This window comes from Etheostoma spectabile, chromosome 4 (assembly GCF_008692095.1).
Source record: "Etheostoma spectabile isolate EspeVRDwgs_2016 chromosome 4, UIUC_Espe_1.0, whole genome shotgun sequence".
NCBI classification, from domain to species: Eukaryota; Metazoa; Chordata; class Actinopteri; order Perciformes; family Percidae; genus Etheostoma; species Etheostoma spectabile.
The window spans coordinates 27,470,254-27,491,814 of NC_045736.1; the positions used below are offsets into that span (position 1 = coordinate 27,470,254).

General features: G+C 39.6%; 2 protein-coding genes across 5 annotated transcripts in view; one reads left to right on the top strand and one right to left on the bottom strand.

The window, feature by feature from the left end:
* Window positions 1-6,469, top strand: part of LOC116687325 (caM kinase-like vesicle-associated protein) — a 39,639-nt gene extending 33,170 nt beyond the window's left edge. Inside the window, exons 6-11 of the mRNA XM_032512638.1 lie at window positions 769-889; window positions 1,000-1,075; window positions 1,276-1,412; window positions 1,587-1,665; window positions 3,353-3,440; window positions 3,549-6,469. Of these exons, the coding sequence (XP_032368529.1) occupies window positions 769-889; window positions 1,000-1,075; window positions 1,276-1,412; window positions 1,587-1,665; window positions 3,353-3,440; window positions 3,549-3,923 (876 nt within the window). The 3' untranslated portion in view covers window positions 3,924-6,469. The remainder of the gene's footprint in view (window positions 1-768; window positions 890-999; window positions 1,076-1,275; window positions 1,413-1,586; window positions 1,666-3,352; window positions 3,441-3,548) is intronic.
* A 5,007-nt stretch (window positions 6,470-11,476) lies between these two features.
* The window catches only part of sema3fb (sema domain, immunoglobulin domain (Ig), short basic domain, secreted, (semaphorin) 3Fb), a 58,869-nt gene continuing 48,784 nt past the window's right edge, over window positions 11,477-21,561 (bottom strand). For 2 of the 4 annotated variants that reach the window (XM_032512623.1, XM_032512621.1), the window contains 9 exons: window positions 19,519-19,588; window positions 19,228-19,372; window positions 18,761-18,983; window positions 17,564-17,652; window positions 17,391-17,432; window positions 16,372-16,529; window positions 15,930-15,997; window positions 15,501-15,634; window positions 11,477-14,214 (listed from right to left, as the gene is read on the bottom strand). In XM_032512623.1, the coding sequence (XP_032368514.1) occupies window positions 13,726-14,214; window positions 15,501-15,634; window positions 15,930-15,997; window positions 16,372-16,529; window positions 17,391-17,432; window positions 17,564-17,652; window positions 18,761-18,983; window positions 19,228-19,372; window positions 19,519-19,588 (1,418 nt within the window). In that variant the 3' untranslated portion in view covers window positions 11,477-13,725. Of the gene's footprint in view, window positions 14,215-15,500; window positions 15,635-15,929; window positions 16,013-16,371; window positions 16,530-17,390; window positions 17,433-17,563; window positions 17,653-18,760; window positions 18,984-19,227; window positions 19,373-19,518; window positions 19,589-21,561 lie in introns of all 4 variants that reach the window. The other 2 variants (XM_032512620.1, XM_032512622.1) reach the window with 1 other exon arrangement.

Below are 21,561 nucleotides of genomic sequence, written 5' to 3' on the forward strand. Positions count from 1 at the left end.
GTAGTGCAGGACTTGTAGACCAAAGTAAACAAGACGCCGATACTGTGGAGGCATCGCACTGTTAACACAAGCAATGCAAAGGATTTCACTTTTACTAACAAACACAGTCAAGATATTTTTGTAGACTGAGTTATATGTTGAAAATATAGTGATCAAATGTTATTGAAATAAAGATGCAAATCTCCAGCTAGATGGTTTTTTTTTACCTGCAAACCATCAAAACTACTCTTTATGTTCTGTGTTCAGCTGCTTCAACAATAAATCCCAACTTTGGAACACAGACAGTAGAATCCATTTCCTTCATGGAAAGAGTGTTCTGAACAGTGTTGCAAGCAGACAGCCATTTTGATTTGGAGATAAACGACAGAAATAGAAGAGAAGGTGTTTGCGTCATTACTGTTCATAGCAAAAGCTGGATTATCTTCACCTTGATACTTTTTAAATCTCCTTGTATGGGACTGTCAGCTTAAATAAAATCAATGCATTTCTTAGGTGGAAATGAGTCAAACGTGGTTGAGGCATTTAGCTTCAGTCCAATCATAAAAAAAATCCCAAAATAAAAATAAATGTCTGTTTTTTTTTTCGTTACTCTGCACAGCAGAATTTATCTTTTCGATGTTTTCAGTATTCATATTATATTTTTGTTTGAAAATCTCCCAACTCTTATTCAACCTCTTAAACGTTCACTATATGCTTAACTAGGAAAATGAAAGAACTTAATAATGACTATTTGAAGTGTTGCCATTGTAATTTGCAATTCCTTTGTAGTTGGAGAACTTGGTTTACTACAATCGCCTGAAGCACTCTAAAATAGTCATCAGTGACTTCCATCTTGCCAAGCTGGAGAACGGACTAATCAAAGACCCCTGTGGGACACCAGAGTACCTGGGTGTGTATATAAGTTTACCAAGTAACAAATAAGACATTGTAGAGTATGCGATGTGGCATCCTTTTTGTGGTTTTCAAACTCACAGTTGATGTTTCTCTTCTCTTGTGCAGCTCCAGAGGTGGTTGGCAGACAGCGATATGGCAGGCCCGTGGACTGCTGGGCAACAGGTGTCATCATGTACATACTGTAAGTTCTGACATAGAAAAAGAGATTATTATTCTTAACAAGATAGTTTTTTTTTTCCTGAAGCTCTAAACCTTATTTAAAGTCTCTGGGTGGCTGCAGACTTGATATTGGGAAAGATGATATTACACATCAGGCCATGTTTAAATATGGTATGTTGAGGTTTTTTACTCCCAATGCTATTTTTTTCTTTGCTGCTTCAGGCTGTCAGGCAACCCTCCTTTCTACGATGAAACTGACGACGATGATTTTGAAAACCATGACAAGAACCTGTTCCGAAAGATCCTGGCAGGCGATTATGAGTTTGACTCCCCGTACTGGGATGAAATCTCCGATTCAGGTACTTTCTACTTTCTAACACTGTAAAGGAACAAAAGGACAGCTTGCTGGGTTAACGTTTCAAATTCAAAACAGTTTCTCATTTCTAACCCATAAAGTGGCCAAAAACCATGTACTCAGGAGAACAAACCCCTTTTTTTTGTTAATTCTTTTCTGTGTGATTTTTCTCTGACAGCTAAGAGTCTGGTTGCTCGTCTGATGGAGGTGGATCTAGACCAGAGACTGACAGCCCAGGAGGCTATAAATCATGAATGGTAGGCAGCAGAGCGTCGATATATTGTGCAGACCATTTAAACCAAAGCAGTGTGATCAGAAGAGCTACAAGAGCAGACTTTCTTTCTTGTTAGATCTGTCTCTTAAAATCACATTAGGAAACTTCATAGTTTACTTTAAAAGGCTTATCACTGTCCTTAATAAGTTCTCAGGATTCATTCAATTATTAATATTGATGCTTTACCAAATCTGCTTGTCACATAAGCAGTATGGCTCTTGGAGATAGCAATGTCTGATCTGAAACAAATAATGGATGGATAGGCACTAAATTTAGCACAGATATTCATTGTTTCCCAGACATTGTATTCTACTGGCTAGCAGGTTGTCATGTTCTAATTACTATTGAAATGTCCTGACAAATATTGGATGGATTTCCATTATATTTGGTACAAAAATTAATTCATGTTCCTCACAAGGTCATTTGCTGTAACTGAAATGATTTATTGAAAATTATCTCTTGACTTTTTACCCTGTGCCATCATCAGGTCAACATTTCCCTTTGCCCAATACTTTGATTTATGGCCAAAGATAACAAAAACAAACAACAACAACAACAACAACTATAAAATTCATACAATCAGTGTTAAGTGCTTACTTTCACAACTTGGAATGCTAACACACTTAAACCTGCAATAACAGATTTTCCTACCTACTTGGGGGGCAGTGGATACATTGATATACCATCACCTTTGTAAGTTGATATGGAGACGTTGTTAGCAAACAGTTTTAGCGTATTTACACATCCAGCAGCTAGGAGCAACATGATTGTTCATTAGAGTCATGTTTATGGCCCCCTGATGATTCTCTTTTTGCTCTGTTTTTGGTTTCTACCAACTCCTGATGGAAATATCTTGCTCTTTAGCTGCTAAATGCTCCACTGTGTTCAAGTTAGCTAGTAGCAAACTGTGTATGTCTGCATTTTGGTGCTCCATAAAGCCAAAGGAATCGGAAGATTCCGCTGATAATTCTCTTGAGGTTCACTGTTAACAGCGACCCCTTTCACATTGTTTTTACTTTGTCATTTAATATAATGCTGTTATACAACTATTCATTTTAGCTGATTTAATGTTGAAACATGGTAAACATTATACAGGCTAAACATCAACATGTTAACCTTGTTATTGTAACTATGTTAGTAGGCTGATGTTAATCTTAGTGTAACCACAAGAATGCACTCTGGAGTATCCTAGTATAGAAAATCAGTTTTCCAAAAGGAAAACATTTGTCTAATATAGGGACCTAATTGTGCATTATCTCTAGTTTGTTTTATGGTTGGTTTTCAACTGCACTTGTTTAAAGACATTTCACTTTTCTTTTTCTAAATATTATTTACATAACTATTTTTATTATTACTTACAAAGGCATGTATTAATCCCCTTCTCAGTTCGACTGTTGGTCCTGCTTAGATGTGTCTGACAGAGGCACCATAGGCCTACATTTTGAGCACAAATCAATTGTTACAGGGACAAAAACAAGGAGAAAAACTCCAACCAAGCTTAAAAAAACAGATTAATTCTTAAAGGTAAAACGTAAAGTTCCTGCTAAAGTTTGCTAGTCAAAAAAAGGAACTACAGATTGAGTAATGTGGGCTGCAGCCTGTGGCATGCAAAGATAAGGGACACATGAAGCTCTGTTGTGAAACTGTGCTTTTCCCATTTTCTACAACAGGATCTCTGGCGGTGCAGCTTCAGATAAGAACATCAAGGAAAATGTGTGTGCACAAATAGAGAAGAACTTTGCCAGAGCTAAATGGAAGGTAAGCCCTTTCACTCGCTCTTCCAAGAAGGTCTTCTCGTTGATGTACTCTAAGTTTTCAAGTTACAGCACCTATCTGAGTTCAGTTTGTTCCCTCCTCCTTCCACAGAAAGCTGTGCGGGTCACCACCATCATGAAGAGACTGCGAGCCCCCGAGCAGAGTGACTCGAGGGCAACTAGCCCCGCAGCCGATGCCCCAGCAGATGCTGCAGCAGACGGCGCAGCTCCCCAGGCTGCCACCACCTCCTCTGCACCCTCATCTGACACAACCCCTGAGGGAGCGCCCGCTGCCGTCACAGAGCTCCCTGCTGGAGCGGAGATAAGTCAACCGGCACCAGAGGCTACAGCCGGGGTGGCTGCCACAGCCGAGGAGCCACAAGAACCAAGCCCAGCGCCACAGGAGGCCGAGCCCACATCGCGTTGCAATGGAGAAGCTTCGAATGCTCTCCATGCAGCCACTGAGGCCGGGGACGAGCAGGGTTAAACCCCCCCCACCCCTTCCTGCGTGTCCTCTGCAGTCTCCACCAACTCCTGCACACTGTACATTACCTGCTAGCATGGTGACACTGACTCTGCTTCTCTCTCACTTGCAGCATTAGTATCATCTCATGGAGGCTGTGTGCTACCTATCCCGAGTGCTGTGCTGCATTGGCTTTCTTTTTACATTTATTGTGTCTTTTTTCACTGAACCTTTGGTGTTCTATGTCAGGTTATATAAACCACGTCTATCTTCGCACATTTGAGTTTAAGGGGCAAAACCAGAGTTGCTGTCGAGCGGTGGCTTGCAGCTAAAGTCTTCTTTCTGATTCTTCTCTTAGCGATAAGAGAACACAATTGTGCTGAAAACGGCTTTGATTCCTTTTTAATGAGCCAACTTGGGAAACTTCCCTCCGCCAGTCTTGCAATTACAGTATTTGTTCTTAGAATCAGTGGAAAGTTTTGCTTCTGAAATGTTGACCTTGTACCGTGATACTCAGTAAGTGCTGGTCCTCACACATGAAGAAGATCACATATTCCTGTCACAGGATATGCTTATCTTTCTTATTTGTTCTTGTCTACACTAAGCAGTTATTGTACATTAAACAATGCTGAGATTGGTGACTGGGAGTTATTATGCCCAGTACTGTATTTTTAACTAGGCAGCTTCACACATAAGCACACACACAAACACTATGTTCCTTTGCTTACTTCCTGCTCAGGAAAGAACCTCATAGCTGTAAGTGTAAAGATTCTGTATATAGAGACCTTTGTAGAAGTAGCCAAAACAGCATGCATTCTCACTTTTTGCTGTTCGCTTTACATTTACAGCCACTTGGTGGATAAAGATGTGCTGCTGCCAAACTACATCTTATTGCAGTAAACAGCACCCTCGTCTCTTGCCACAAGCCATGCCGAGGCTAATGTTTTTTTTAAAAAAGCACTATACACTATGCTGTCGATTACCACTGTTCATTTAGCACCCCTGCTGTCAATGTATGTCATATGGGAAAAAAAATTATTACATAGCAGTTCTATGCATCCAAATTAATTTGTAGCTTTTCAGTTTTAGAAACTCCATGACATATTTATTCATCACGTGACAATAACATATTTTTTCTTGGTCTACATGTATTTACTTTGATTTAATCATGTACTTCTTCTTAGGTTATTGACTCAAAATGCCACATATGTCTTAGTATTTGGTTGTACTGTAAAACAAAATGTGCATTAAATGACCACATGCGTTTTAGGGAAAAGATGAATCGTTTTAAATTTGTGGTAACTAGGGTCACCTTCACCAACTCAGCTTTGTTAACACACACATACAGTATATATACATATATTATGAAGCATATGTTGGACATTTCTGAACTTATTGTATATTTATTTGGATTTTGTTATTGCCATATTTCTTTTTGTTGTTTTTTGACTCTTTCAGTCATGTGTTGATTCCATAGATGTTTCTCCTTATACTTGATTAACAGTAATAACAATCTTTCCTTTCTTGTCACTGGTCCCCTCGAGTATTAATAATGAGCTACAGAAAGAGTTCTCTGTAATCACTCTAGAGGAAATTGAGCAATATTTGAATGGCTGCAGAAACTGTGATTCCCGGTGTCCTTTCGATACAGTCGATGTACCTGTAAGTAAAAGTCTATAGTCCTTACCAGCTGTCAAGCCCATCAGGGCCACTTAAGTGGCTGCAGTCAGATAAAGTGTGTGTGTGTGTGTGTGTGTGTGTGTGTGTGTGTGTGTGTGTGTGTGTGTGTGTGTGTGTGTGTGTGTGTGTGTGTGTGTGTGTGTGTGGTCCTCAATGAGACCATATTTGCTCTTCTGGCCTGTCAGTCCTCACATGATATCCATGTGCTAACCAAACGGAACTATGGGTTTTCATTAAAACAACAGCCACATTGTCAACACGATTGTTAGATGATATAATTAGAGTATAATATGTTATGGCTCGTTCACAGCCACTTTGTCCGACTCTACCCAAAATGTTGTCAAGTGTGAACACCTTGTGAATTTATAAGAAAATGTGCATTTCAGATTTATAAAAAGGGGGCTTTGGAGAAAATGTATCACCTTTATAATCTGTAGAATCTCAACTTTAACTTTGTTTTTGCAGTCTTTTTATTTATACATGTATCTCTTTTTAATTTAATATACCACTAATGTATATAATTTCTTACATTGTTTAAGATAAATCTTTAGATTTTAATGAGAGGCTTAAACAGAAGAATAACAGAGATTTTATGTGAATAGATTATTTCTTGTAGTCCAATCTCTTTGTTTAAATGGCAAATAAATACTGTTTGAACACTGTTACACAATTTAAAGCAAGCTTTCCCCCCTCCCAATACATTTCTTACTGTATTTAGTATTCCATGTCTGTTCATTTTACCATGCACTTACAGGTGTATTTGTAGATGTGATGTTTGCCAGGACCAGGGGTCACCCGTAGGTCCTGTCTTGCATTTGTGAGCTCTGTACTGTACTCCTTGATTGAGTTGATGACTTCGATGGTAATAAAAATTATGATTCACCTGTTTATTCATCTGTAATCCTCGTCCTTTCTTCAGTGGACAGATTATTTAGAGAAAATGTGGGAAAAAGCCTGCGTCATCACACTCTGCTTTCCCCCTAACCCGGAGGAGAGCATCTGTGTAACGCATTCTCAATTAGCACAAGCCATCCTGGTGAGGTGTGAACTCGTGTTCGAAAAAATCCCAGCAGGGCCATTTGGTGACACTTTCCAAGATACTTGAATTGCATCTTGTTGGAATAATGATGCACAGAGCTCACTCTCTAAGCCCTCTGGGGTTTCAATAGGCTTCCTCTTGGGATATTTTCTCTTTGCCATGCCCATTGTACAATGGTAAGCAGCCATCTATACACTCATCTGGGCTCAGGAGGATACTCTGTGTTGTTGGATGACTTCATTAAGCATGGTAGGATGAGAGAAGTGTCAGTTTCCTGTTTCTCTCAACCAGAAATCTAGAGATGAAAGGCTACTCATCAGAGTCTGTTCTTGCCGGGAGGAAAATAATGTTTTACAAAATATCCTGGCAAAACCACGTATTAACTAAGTTAGCAGCTGAGATAGTTACTGACCATTGTGATAGGAGTAATGTAGTTGCAATAGTACTGGTGTGATAGCAAGCAAGAATCATTCTACTAACACAACTCATTGGTAGTGTTTCCATTCACTTCTATTGATCTATTGTCCGTCTTTTTTACGTAACTCTATCTGACATCAGATGCAAACTAATGACAATATTTCAAGCGAAGAATTATGATAGTGATTGATGGATGTGATGTGTAGTATTGATTTATTGGCACAAAGAGTTTAAAACGCAATCAATCACAACTCCTCTTACATTATACTGTCTCAGGTCTCTCAATGCCACGGAGGCTCTGCCGAAAACACGTCTATAATGCAACAGTTGTGTCAGTAATTAACTGTAATCCAATGGATTAGGTTCTGGGAAAACATATGTTATATTTTTGAAGTGTATTAATAGTAAACTGTGAAACTTTCCCCAAACCAATTACCTGCACAATATTAAAGCAAAAAACAACAGAACCTACCAGCATTAATATTTCACAGCTGACTGCAACACTTTATATGAATTTAAATGATGTAGTGTAAAACCACTAGTTCCAGTGGAAGGTAACTATTTATAATTAGTTACTGAAGTACACTTTTAAGGTTCTTGTACTTATATCCTTTTTATGTAACTTTTTACTTTGACTCCACTATAATTCAGAGGTAAATACTCTACCTTTTGTTCCACTACGTTCATTTGACAGCTACAGTAACTGTCAGTGGTGGAATGTGACTAAGTACATTTACTCAACTTTTCACGAGTCCTTTCTTTGTCATGTCACTTTCTACTTCTACTCCACTATATTTCAGAGGGAAATATTGTACTCCACTACATTATTCTTCATCTTCAGTTACTAGTTACTTTACAAATTATATCTTTCCACACAAAACACAATATAACATTTATTTTTATTATAAATCAAACTACTTACTTACTTACCTTACTTTTAGTGAAGGGTCTGAATACTTCTTCCACTAGTTATTGTTTACCTTTCAGATTAAGATATTATATATAAACGTTACATTAAACACATGACACTGTTAAAGTCAGTCTTTTGGGGAAAAGTTGAGGCCTCTTACGTTTCAGATGAGCTGTTAGCAGTTCCACCAATGAGACATTTGCCCTCTGTAACTATTTGAGGCCCAACTGGGTAAAATCATTATTACAACAAAAAAGAGAAGTACAATTAGAGAAAAGTCCAAAATCATCCCATGACCCCACATTTTTTCTTGTCACCCTTTGGAAGGGACCCTACCCCAAGGTTGGGAACCACTGGACTAAACTAAGTACGCCTGGTTAAAACTAGGTCCAACTCAACCAGTATCAGTATCAACCATATTTCTGCATTAGTATTAATATAATTAATTACTAATCTAATTAGTCACAAGAGTACTTTTAAATATTTACCGATGCCAAACATAATGGTTATACCTCTGGTTCACTATCTCCAGATCAATACAGTGCAGATACTTACTTTTTTGTTGTTTAGCAGCAGAGAATTTGTTTTCAAGAGGTCCTCCATGCGACAGTACGCCATCCAGAAGCTGTTTATTCCATCATGGAATCACATTGTCTTCATCAAATAAATAAATAAATAAATAAATAAATAAATAAGTAATTACAAATGTGCTTCGGCCTAGCCACTTTCTGTGTTTTTAGCATTGTAGCTAACACCACAGTAGAAACTTCCAAAGAGGGATTCAGTGTGAGCAAACATAGCCCTTCTAGAAGTTTAGTACTCCGGCCTGGAACTTCAGTGACTTTTCGGAACCTTTGCACAATAATTCCAGAACAATAAATCCATAACCAAATGGTTATTTAACAAACTTTTTGAATGAAAATCAATCAATAACTGTCACCCACCATCTTGGCTGCTGACTGTCTTAACTGATGGGCGTGTCAACCAATCACATTAAGTCATATCAGGAGACAGGAGCTTGCTCGGCCAATAGATATCCCCAACCTGACACAAGCAGGAGGGCCTTGTGTGTGTATAGTGGAAGCAGACACAGGCAGACCACAGATGAAGCCCTGGGTGTGGACATGAGTTTGATTCTGCCTACTGATGTTTAATATCAGACAGAAAATGCATTGAAGATAACACAACTAACTTTATGGTTAAATGCAAGTAGACTATTCTAGGGAAATCTAAATAGTTTTATAATTTGTGTTAGTTGAAGAGTTTATTTTAGTTTCCCCTGATTGCCAAGACTTAGGATGACAATTTCCAAAGTCTTACACATTTTTATTCTCTATGTGATTTCAATACATTTCTGTGAGATTAAATTTCTGCCTAGTTTTTATAGTCTTTATAGTCCTATAAGAAGTTCTACATTTATGTGACATCCCTGCCGCACACACAGCATGATAGAGCAGGCTGTCCTGAAAAAACAGATGTGTATAACTTAACTGTGCATAACAGGGTTGAGTTTGTAGAAGCATTATTACACAAGACCAGGCGAGTCTCAAGTACCAAGTACGTTTAGCTGATAATACTCATGTAGTTTTACCATAGGATTTTTTGAGCAGATTTTTAATGGATTCTTTTTAGAATGTTGAATTTATACTTATACTAAGTAAATCATCTACGTAAGTCTCCCAGCACTGACTATTTCCAAATATTCTCCAAAAACTGTTTAATACTTACTCTGTAGGCCAATTTATGGGTCTGTTTGTTGTGCACATTTGTAAATGAAAATCCTGCCATCTGCTGGTTGACAACATGTCATGCAGCTGTAAGTAGGACTGCTATTGTGATCACGTACATGGAGGCAACAGAGAGCAGTATTGCTCCCTTTTTTCTCTAATTTATTTTAGAAGGCACGGGTGGTCGACAATGGCTATTCCACACTTTCCAGAGAATCTGATTTGCACATGGTTACTGCATGAGAAAGTCTGACAATATGAGAACTTGGAGTTCATCAAGGCCAGAATATGGGGGGATGCATCAAATAAAACAGCCAATCACTTTAAGAGTGACTCAGTTTGACTTAGTTTGTGACAAATCCCAGGTTGAGGCCTTAAAGTAGTGTCAGCTCATCATGTCATCAATGGACTGAGTTTAGTATTTAACAGTGGCCAAGTCTGTAAGTCTTCAGAAGGATGCCTGTGAACTAGTTTCATGGCATGCCAAACTTCTGCCTCTCACTATCCAACTTTTGCAACAATGCAGTAAGTGTCCGACAGCTCTCACTGTGAGAGAGATGAAACAGATAACCACAGAATGCCACGACTGCCTCTGAGCCACCGAGCACCAGATTGGACTCAACGATAAGACAGACTGGGATTCCACATGTAATAAAAAGTCAATTGAATGATGTTAGTTATGCCATTGCTTGGCGTTATGTCATGTGATATGCCACTGTGGTGATAACGCTCCACAGAAATACATCTCTGTTGTGTTGTATGGTGCAAAGAAATATCTGATCAGATTGGGCTGGGTCAACCTTTGTTGTGGGTAGTTTTGAATTTCCAAAATGTGGATCAGCCTCTTGGTTTTAAGCCAGTTTCTGATTTGGAGGCGGAGATGACTGGATTTGAAGTGATGCAGATATCATTTTGAGAGTCATTACGTCTGCTCGTCTGCTATGTTGCTACTTAGTTGGGATCAGATAAGCGAAGTGAACAGAGCTCCGTCTATGAGGAAGAACGAAAAAGGGGACAACAGAATTCTCTCAAACCCAGATGTCAGCTGATGCTTGGAATGGCTTGTGATGGTTTCCCAAACCATCTGACCTTTTTCTGCTTTGTCCTGAAACAAACCCCTGCTATAGTGTAAAATGGTGTCTCCAGACATGTTCTCATCTTTTTACACTATGTCATTGAGGCTAAATTGAGCAATTATCTGTGTGGGATAACCTACGCATCACACGAAGAGCATGTTCAGGTCCCCAAACAAGGATCTACATGCATCACATTTTTTGTGTGAACACAGCATTAAACCCTTTAGTGCTGGATACGGCACTGACATCAGTCTAATACTATGTATTCCCATCCTGTGCTCTTCCCTATAGGTTTTCACCTTCTCTTTCTCTCTTCCACTTTGCTCCTGACCTGTATTATTAAGGGAGAATATGAGTCAATATTGAGCTGATTAAAGGCCAATTGTCAGGCCAAAGGCTGAATGTCTCTGGTCAACTTGTTGAGAATTGAGTATTGATTTACAACCCTCTCAATCTCCCACAGGTAGATTCTGATTATCTAGCACTATTGAACAATTATAATCTGGGTTAATGAATCTTTAAGTACTGATGAAGCTTCTCTGAACAAATAACTGATGGGGATTAGGAACTTGAATAATCAATACCTATCAGACACCAGAGGTAAAGACACGATAGAAAAATATAGCAAATCTTCTCCTGCATCCTTTTGTTGGAGGTGTTTTGCCTTCCAATAGTTTCATTACAAACACAAATGCAATGTGTATATTTTATACAAATGTGCATACATATCTCTTTAACAGGTACAACTTTATTCCAAGGATCCAGAGGGTTCTGGGCAGAACATGGAAAACATCCAGTATCAAGCCAATCACAATGAAGGGGGGGAGCATTCCATTCTTATAAAATATAGAGCTTTAATTTATTAGTCAGCAACAACAATGGAAAGGGAAGATAGAGTAATTTACACAAGTCATTACAGGAACATCACCTTTGTGCATTTAGTTTTTTTCTTTTTTTCAATAAAGTCTGATGATGCAAAAATACAAAACAAACAAAAACACTCAAAAACTACAGACACATTTTTAAAAAATACCAACAAATTGTACAACTTTTCTTTGCATTTTTTGCTGAATAACCCCTGGTCTCATTTGGAGGAGACAATCTGGAGCTGTAATTGATTCTGGGAATGCAGACAGACATCCCAATTAGAGGAGCAGATACAGATAACTCTGTGTGAATTACAGATGCATCTTCCCAGAGGCATTCAAGACAGTCTCAATACAAGGTAGACAGACATGGTGTATTAAAAGCCTTGTAATGTCAGAATGATACAAAAACAAATTTGCACCTTGTTCCAGATATTTTTTCTTCCCTGTCAAATGTTTTATATGCCATTATTTTCACTTGCGGAGAATGACAACTATTATTCACATTTTATTAACAACCTTCTCATTTCAATCCAAACTGCCTTTATCTGCCATTGGGATATGCCATTGTCTGATACTTTCCCTATGTATGTGCTATCCAAACACATACATGAGATAATTTCACTTAATACCGTGCCAAAGTCTAAATGAATGTCAATGGAAAGATGCATCATGCTTTAAACAGCGTATATTTGAAAAAAGGGCATTTGTTGTCCCTATTTCCCTGTAATGAGAGTGTCCCTCAGAGACCATACTGTACACCCCTAGAGATGAAAAAAAAAACAAAAAAAACTACCACACAGTATCTTATCAGAATTACAGTACACATACAGGTTCATGCACATAATGAAAGCCAGCTTCCCAATATTTTGGTTAGTGTCACAACATTGTTACAATGCTTTGTTGTGTATATGGGCAATCATTTTTTTTCCACACATGAATGTCAAAGGAAGAACAAAAGATGTCTTGAGTGCTCAGAGCACTGTTTTTTGTTTTTTTTTTCGTTTTTTTTTACATAAGTCAACTATAACTTGCCTGTGTGCTTGATGCATTTGGCCCCAGCCAATGTCCCCTGAAAGTAAAAGAATAATGCCCTTCGTGCAAAACCTTGACCCTTTATTGCACCTCAGTCTCAGTTCAAAGGATGTCTGCATTTGAAAATATCTCAACCCCTATATTTCCTTATAGATTTATTCAAAACTGATCTGATGCTTTTTTTAATCTATGTGTATGTCATCTATGTATTTAAACGTCATGGCCAGAAGAAACTGCAGGTTACTCAAAGTAGAGCACAATTGAGATTTAAAACAGAATTAGTATTTGGGCTGAGAAGTAGCAATTATGCTGCATCGTTTTACAATCAATCCTCCAATCAGGAAATAATTAGAATGGTGGCAAGCACCAGTTTCCTATTACAAGGCCCAATTACACCAGTGAAAACAGTCATTTTTATGTCTGAGTTTCCATGAAGAAAGGATTGTTTCCCCACAATCACTCGGACCGTGTGTCGATGGTCCCCTGGCAATATTAAGTCTCTGTCCGCATGCAGCCATGGGGGGGGTTGCACCACAGGCGTTCCTGGAGTGTCCAGAAATAAAAGAGTCCTGACATTGCGTCAAAGCAAGCATGAAAAAACAGAGATCCCATCACCCCTTATCAAAAACTCATTTCTCCGTTAGAGCTTTTCAAAGCTCGCTCCTAACAGCTTACATGCCTGATAACACATTCCAAACAGTCGCCGAGGTCATATGATGCTGACAGATGAGTTTTGTAATGACAGTAACTGCAACAATAAAATTAACAACATCATTAATGACAATAATATTTGCCCCAAAGGTACCTATACACAAAGAGCATGTTTTTTTCTATAAGTACAAAGAAATCCACAGAATGATACTATATACAACCTACAATAAATACTGTGTATCATATATCTTACTGTTTGAGAGGATGTATGTGGGGTTTTGTTTGTAAGCCTCTTTTTTCTCAGTTTTTTTTTTCTTCTCGGTTTGTGGATTTTTTCACGTTGCTACTCTCAATGAGTCTCTCCCAGTTTTCACAGGGTGGGAGAATGGGTGGTTGAGGGTGTTTCAGACACAAAGCTGGGCTCCTCATGTCTCTGCCTCCTCCTGCTCCTCCTGCTCCTCCTGCTCATATTTCTCCCCCCCCTCCCCATCCCCTTCCCCCTCCCCATGATGCCGGCGGTTGCGGGGCTTCTTCTGCTCCTTGAGCTCCTTCAGGTCTTTGGCCTTGAGGGCACCCAGCAGCGGGTCTCCGAACTGCCAGTAGTCCTGGCAGTACTGATTGATCAGGCTCATCTCTGGCTGGCTCAGGATGGTCAGCAGGTCCTTGTACTGGCCTGCGCTTGGGGTCCACTGGGTGCTGCTGGAGTGAAGAGAAGACGGCACCAGCCCTCCTCCGCCCTCCACCAGCACGTTGTTGACGGCCCGGCTCGACAGCACCACCAACTGTAGCTTGACCAGCATGTGTTTGAAGTTCTTCTCTGTGGCCGTACACTGGTACATGCCAGAGTCAGAGGGCTGCAGAAACCGCAGGAGTAGACCTTGCTCTGTCTTCAAAACCCGACCATCAGAACGCATCTGCAGAGAAAAACAGCTCAATAAAATACCTGTCATTTGACATCCTGTGCATTATGGGTATAATACAAAGCTACTATGTTTTTACTACATGTATCTGTTTAATTGATAAGCATTTATGTATTTGTAACTGTAGGGATGTATAGTGAATGTGGGGCTTAATCAGAAAGTTAGAATAAGCCAAGATCAGAAGTTATACAGAGTGTCTTTTTTCTGATTTCACTATAAAATTTACAAACATCTAAGATCTTTACACCACTGTAAAGAGTAAGTTACTGTGAGGGGGGGGGTACTTGGTGGTTGTCTGAGTTCCAAGTTCGGAAATCGGAGGTCACAGGGCGTGTTTCCGACTTTGACCTAAACAAATCTGACTTCCAACTACAAATAAAATGCACTATCAGCGGTGTGTGTATGATATGATTGGGTTCAAATTGGGAGTTATAACTCTGGGTAGTAAGACTTTGTTATAGCAAATTGTGTCTCTCAAGTGACAAATATTCCTGCAACAATTTTGATCTGTTGCATCCATTGTATACTGCCTTGGTCTGTACGGTGAACTTAATCACCATAAAAAAATCTATTCAAATCTTATCAAACAGTTACTCTACGTGTAACTCTATTAATTCATCTCTATCTGTACATCCACACTCAGCAATCTGATTACGCGATGGCAGCTTTTTAGCTCAGAATCAGAAGTGCAAGGCAGCAGCAAAGTTGGCTCTGCCTGTGGGAATAGAGACCATCCAACAGAATAGTCAATAAAAGAGAAGCAGCAACACTACATAGCTTCACAATGAAACTTTAACTACTGCCTCAGGGTTATATATTTCATAGCAGAGGGCTTTTTCACAGCTCCCCTTTATGTGTCCTTCCCTTGGGTCTGAGGACAGTCAGGGGTCTGTGTGAGATATCAGGCATCATTCAATCAGAGCCTGAATCACTTAATGGTGTTAACAGAGAATCGGAAAAAGATTACACTTGAGTCATTTTTCAAATGTGCCATACTGCATATAACTCTCCATCTCTCCATGACAACAGAGTAATACACTGAGAAATAAACACTGGCCCCCACCACATATGGATATGTCCAAAATCCATTTTTCATGTTCATCTGGTGAAATGTTCATCCGCCACTAACCCATGTCAGTAAAGTTCAAGCCAATACCCTACCTTCTGGAGGTTTATTGAGTGTTGTATTAGATAAATATGAATGTGAGAAAACTGCCCACTAATACAATATGCTTATACAACCAGAATTGTTTTGAGAAATACACAATGTGGCAGCTCACCTCTTTCCTGCGGTCACTGTTATCTCTCTGCAGATGCCATTTAATGACAGCATGTGGAGAGCGTGCCTGACACTCCAGGAAGGTACTACTTCCCTCCACCCCGTACTGCACCATCTCCAGAGTGTTCTTATTGGCTGCGGGGCAGAGAGAGAGGGGGATTTCCATGGCAACCGAAACACTCATTACCATTACACTCTTTTACAACCAAAATCTTCCCTAACAAAAGTCTTTAGAACGACACGGATGTCACAGTTTACCATAAAGCTGCCAGAATACAGTCATTACAGCGCATAACAATGAAACCGTGAACCGTTAGAAGCAGCAATAATGGGATGCGTCATTCATTTCAACCTTCTGAGTTCATTAATGAACAAATACTGTAGGAGCAACAGAAAGAAAACTCAGGAGGTTGAAGAACAGACTTCTTACCATTAGAGTTAAAGCCTCGGCATTGGCGGATGGGGTTGCCGTACTTGACGTCCTGCCTCCGGCTACGTCTAAAGGGGTCAGACCAGTATTGCCGAATAAGGAGAGAAAAAAATCATAAAGCAACCGCAAGCCATTCAAAGCCATTCCACAATACATAAAGCCATTAAAGTATCAAATTTAAATTGATCCAACAACAAACCACCATCCAATTACGTTATTATAGCTATGTGACTTTACATCATTTACTGGACAGACTTTTAATATGACAAGTTTATTATTCATTATTTGAGCGTGAACCATAGTTTACAAAACCCATTAATACAGCCATAAATCAGCCATCCAGGCAGTCTAATTTGAGCATCGTCATTTAAAACACCAATTGAGTCAGTCAGTTAGTTATAATGTTAGTGTAGCTCATGCTAAAACTGCTTTTGGTGCTCACCTCTTCTGCGAGGCGGAGTACCGGGAGCAGGACTTGCCATCCCAGGCGCAATAAGGGTCTCTGGCCAGACAGCAGTCAGCGCAGGCCTCGCCGTACACATCACACCGGTGAAGAGCCAGCTGGGTCAGCCCTAACACAGATGACACATACAGCTGTTGCTGTTGAGAGAGAGAGGACAGAAAATGGTGTTATACACAACGCTACAGTACACATTGATATTGAAATTGAAATAAGGGAAAGAGAAAACATCCTGAGTTTCATTTGGGACAGATGCACTGAGCAGAGCCAAATGGAGGCAATTAAGTTAAAACTTTCAATATACAATTTTCAATTCACATATAGTATATTTAAGGGTTAACAAATTTAAGTGCCCAGTATACAAAAACTATATTCAAATTGCTACAATTCAAGAAGCTCATTTGGGATGTCAAAATGCAAGACAAGACAAAATCTGGTTGCTCAAACTGACCTGATCAAATTCAGACACTAATATGCTTACATACTATGTATGATATATCCCATGATTAGCTTCCATACAAACACTTCACAAACCCAGATGAATGTTAAGTGTAAACTCTTACCCTGCACTGGGCTGAAACAACAACAGGCCCCAGATCATCTGGGAGAATATTGAGGCTAAGTATTTCATATCTATCAGGTTGCCGTCATATTTTTTATAATCATCTGTTTAAAAAATGTATCTGGCAGGCTGTGTGTAAAACAAACTCTCTTTCTGTGAAATTGTGTCATAGCATGTAGAAGAGGCTAATTATTTTAATCACACTGAAACACAACACAAAATTCTAAGTGTCTTTCCCACATTTCTTTCTTCATTGTCTCACTCAGATTTACAGCTTTTTTATCAATTCTAAAAGAAAGCAACAGTTAAGCACATCCCTATGTATATGGTATGTGACCATTCCAAATTGCATAAATGTGATTCCCTATATTTGGAAGATGGTTTATTTTCTCTTTATATTGGCAAAGGTTAAGAAAATCACTTGCACAGACATGCTTACTCTTTTGGATGAGATCTTCATTGTTGTAATTGGAGTAGGGACCTTGATAGAGAAAAAAATACATTGTGAGTAAGGACAAGGAACTTATATATAAGGTGTGGGTGTGAGAAGTGCAAAGAAGGTAAGAAAAAGTACAGCAGAAGAAGAGAGAAAAGAGGAAAATAAAAGCTCACCTTGAAAACCTCTACCTCCTCAAGGACCAGCTCCTCAGTCTGCAGGTCATCTCTGGGCAGAACGATGACTTTCTGAACTGTTCCCTTGTCTGTGGAAGACAACACACACCTGTCAGCTACATACCTGCAATCTCACACCCCTCCGCCTGTCAACAGCCCCTTGGATTTCCATTTTTATTCTCTCAGCAGCCTTCAACGAGGGATAATCCTCATCTTAACAGGCTCCGCTGTTGATATGTTCACGTGGCTATCTTTACTTTAACCTTTATTCATTGACATGAAGCTCTGTTCCACTTAGCGCACTTCTCACTGCCGTCACCCCGACAAAATTCTTTTATAATCCTCAGCTCACTCTTGTGTTGAACTAATCATCTGGATGCCATAAAAAATTCCCTGGCCTTCCCTGATATGTTTGATTTATGTAAAGAGTTAGACATTCCTGTAAGCAGGATACCTGAGATATATTATGACTTCTGCATTCAGCCCCAATGTAGGGCTGAATGGCTGCCTCTGACAGCAGCTGAAAGGACACACATTCCTCCACAGTGGCCCGCCATCGCACACAAACCCATTAGTCTCCTCCCCGTAATGCACAGATGAACAAAGAAGAGACGTCATATGCAATATGTGAGGGCTGCATCCTGTGTGGTGGCCGCTGCTGTCATACTGGGGCCTTATTAAAGGTTCAAGGCATGCAGACAGACAGATAATCTCTCTTACACCAGTGGGCAAGATTAAGGTGATGGATGTCCTCCTTCTTTTCTTCTTACCCCCTGTTTCTTTTCTCTCCCTCCCGCTGTTGATCCACCCCTGCCCTCCAGGTACAAATCTCCTGTTGTTTACTTAATGTGAATAGAGCGAGGTACAAACCCTTTGATTGGTTAAATTTCCACTCAAGCACGAAAGGCAAGAATGCTTTTCTCTTAATGATGAATGATTGCAGGGCAGACAAGCCCTCCACTTACATGGGATTTATTTCCACGGGGGGATTTTTTTTCTCTCCATTTTTCGGCTTCTCACTGACACTGTCATTCACCATTCTGACTCTGATCAAAGGGTTCATGGGTTCAGACTGACACGTAAAAAAAAGAACCCTTACAAAGCTGTGACAATTTTATAAGCAGACAAAAAGCAGAGATTTGGCTCATTCCATCATTACTATATCATACAACATCAAATGTATTACAAACCACTCACCGGTTCCTAGAAAGAGCACTTCATAGTTGCCATCTGCAGCTGTCACCTGGTCCACAGTGATGGTGGTAAACTCATAGTCCACATTGGTCCGAACCACCAGGGGGCGCTTGTGTATCGGGTACACGGCATTGTACATGGCAGGGTGATTCCTCATGAAGTTAATCACTTCATCTGGATAGTCCTTAGTGGACTTCATGTTGGGGGTGAACGTACCTCCAGGGCACTGAAAGAGAATTAGAAGCGTTAACATTCTGAGCTTAGGTCAAGGTTAGGTTAAGCCATGCAAAATAATTTACATAAAAAACATTTTGAGAGCCTGTTTTACAGTATTATTCTGAGTTTGGTAATACTGATGCCTGCATCTTGTTCAGATGGTTTCTATTTGAGGTCTGAGTCAGTAAGAAGCTGCTGTTATGCCAGCTTGCTGTGGGATTCATGTGTGGGGTCATTGTGGATTTAAAACGCACCGTGCCGGGTCGAGGGTAGGGGATCTTCCCAGTGTAGGCCACCCACTGGTAATTGGGACCTTCTTTGTGGGCGAAGGGTCCATTGAAGACCATGCGGATGTCAGCCATAGAGTAAACACAAACTGCTGAGCCTTTGAAGACAGAGCTGGGAAAAGACAGTAAAGGAAGAAAAAGGTCAGGGAAATGTATCTTGCAAAATAATGGGGGAAAAAATTGACTTGGGAAATTTATATTAAAATAGAGTATATTACAGGTGTTGTGCATATACAGTATGTATTTTAGTATACTTACCCAGAAACAGAGAATACGCCATATATCACAGGATTTTTTGTGTCCTGTGTTGGTTGTATGTAAACATCTCCTGTAACAGAGTAGAGAGAAGTCACGTCAGTGCAAACAGAACGGGTGAAGGAAACATCTCGCTCCACAGCACAAACACTCTTACTAATATTTACACAGTTCTCAGTCAATCCAACCTCTCTTAGCCAGAGAGACCTTTAGCTTACACCTCTCCGGAAGGAGTGATGCACAAAGAAGCTGAAACTTCATCTTTGCTGGAAACACATGGAGCACACACACTACTGGATTCGATGAACAAAGTGGGATCTTGTGTCACACTTAAACTTATAAAACTTAAACTTATGTTAACTTATAATAACATATATATGTATATTGTATATAATTATCTTAAATACTGAGTCCCTGGAATCCGTTACATCAAAAGAGTAAAGGTTAGGGGGTTATGTGAGAAATTGTGCGCTGCTTATTAAATAATGTGTAAATGTGACTAATTGCCTTCAGCTTGGACACACTAATAATAAAGCTTTATCAGCAGACACAGGTCCATATTACACCTCATACAGTATAAAACAGTATAATAAGGAGATTCAAACATACATAATAATGAGTAAATATAATAATAATAATAATAATAATAATAATTCCATATTTACCTATAATAATAATAATAGTTCATAACAAGACTACTAAGTCTACAGCCTGCTCTCTTGATAAATCCTGCTGAATGCTAATGTCAGCATGTTAACCCACCCATAATGGCAATGCTAATATGCTTCTTGGAAGGTATAATGTTTACCATGTTAAACATCTTAATTTAGTGTGTTAGCGTGCTAACATTTGCTAATTAGCACAAACCCCAACACACAACAGAGACTGATGGGAATCACATTAATTTAGCAGGTATTTGGTCCCAAACCAAAGCATTGGAAATAGAAACATTAGCTAACAATCTAATAGAAAAATAAAATGAAATGAGTCTCTTCTATCCAGACAGCCCTCCTGCCATTCTCATATGCTGCAGACAAAATTAGTAGGTGTAAAACCCCAGCAATAGACCTTGTGCAACAGGAAACTGAACAATGCCATCAGAAAGGACCCATAATGTGAAGGTTTCAATGACAAGATACCACATCACAACTCAATCTTGAGAAGTTTTATCATCTAGCATTCCAATCCAGGAATCAGACACAGAGTATCAAACAGTATCTGGTTCTCTACAGTCAAGACTGGAACAACTTGATTGCTAAACCACCTGAGACTCCAGAGGAGAGAGAAAATGTAAACTTTTCTTCCTGCGTTCATAGTTGATGTCTTCCGCTTTGGTGGGAAGGATATATATCTTCTATCCCAAAAGAGAACTACATCATGTACTCCAAGGCCAATTCTGGAGGTTTAAATCCATATCGCTCACACAATCTGTCCTCAGAGCTCTGACATTGGACACTTACTGATTTTGATTATACTATCGCTGATACTAAGGAAATGTCCACAGCAACAAATAGAGGAGCTAAACATGTGATGGGTGATAAGTCTCTCTCCTGTTCGGAACCTGACCTTTATACAAGTCCCAGGAGGCACATTGACTGCCTGCAATGGGACAAGGGCCTTTGGTATGAAATGGAGAATGCGCTCCCAACCTAGTTGTGCAGGGAAATAGCGGAGTAAAGTTGTGATTGGTGACAGAGTCAACAAGCAAAATACAGAGGAATGAAGCTAAAAAACATGACTATTAGATCTTGTGTGAAGTGTGGAAACCGAGGGAGAACTACAAAAAAAAAGTATACCAGTTCAGATTTATGCGCTTGCAGTTCTGTAAAGACCAGTATGAGAAATTAGCTGTCATGCTGCTATGCAGATAGAATGATATATGGAGCAAGTAAGCATTGTCTTTGAATTGAACTGCTGTGTTCTGCTCCTGTCCATGTTAGTGAGTCTGTACAGTCTGGCCTTCCTCTGGGGACTGTCTACAACCTTTAGCTCATTCCTAGAGAAAGTATAAAGCTCAGAGATAGCAGGCACACATTGTCCTTATTT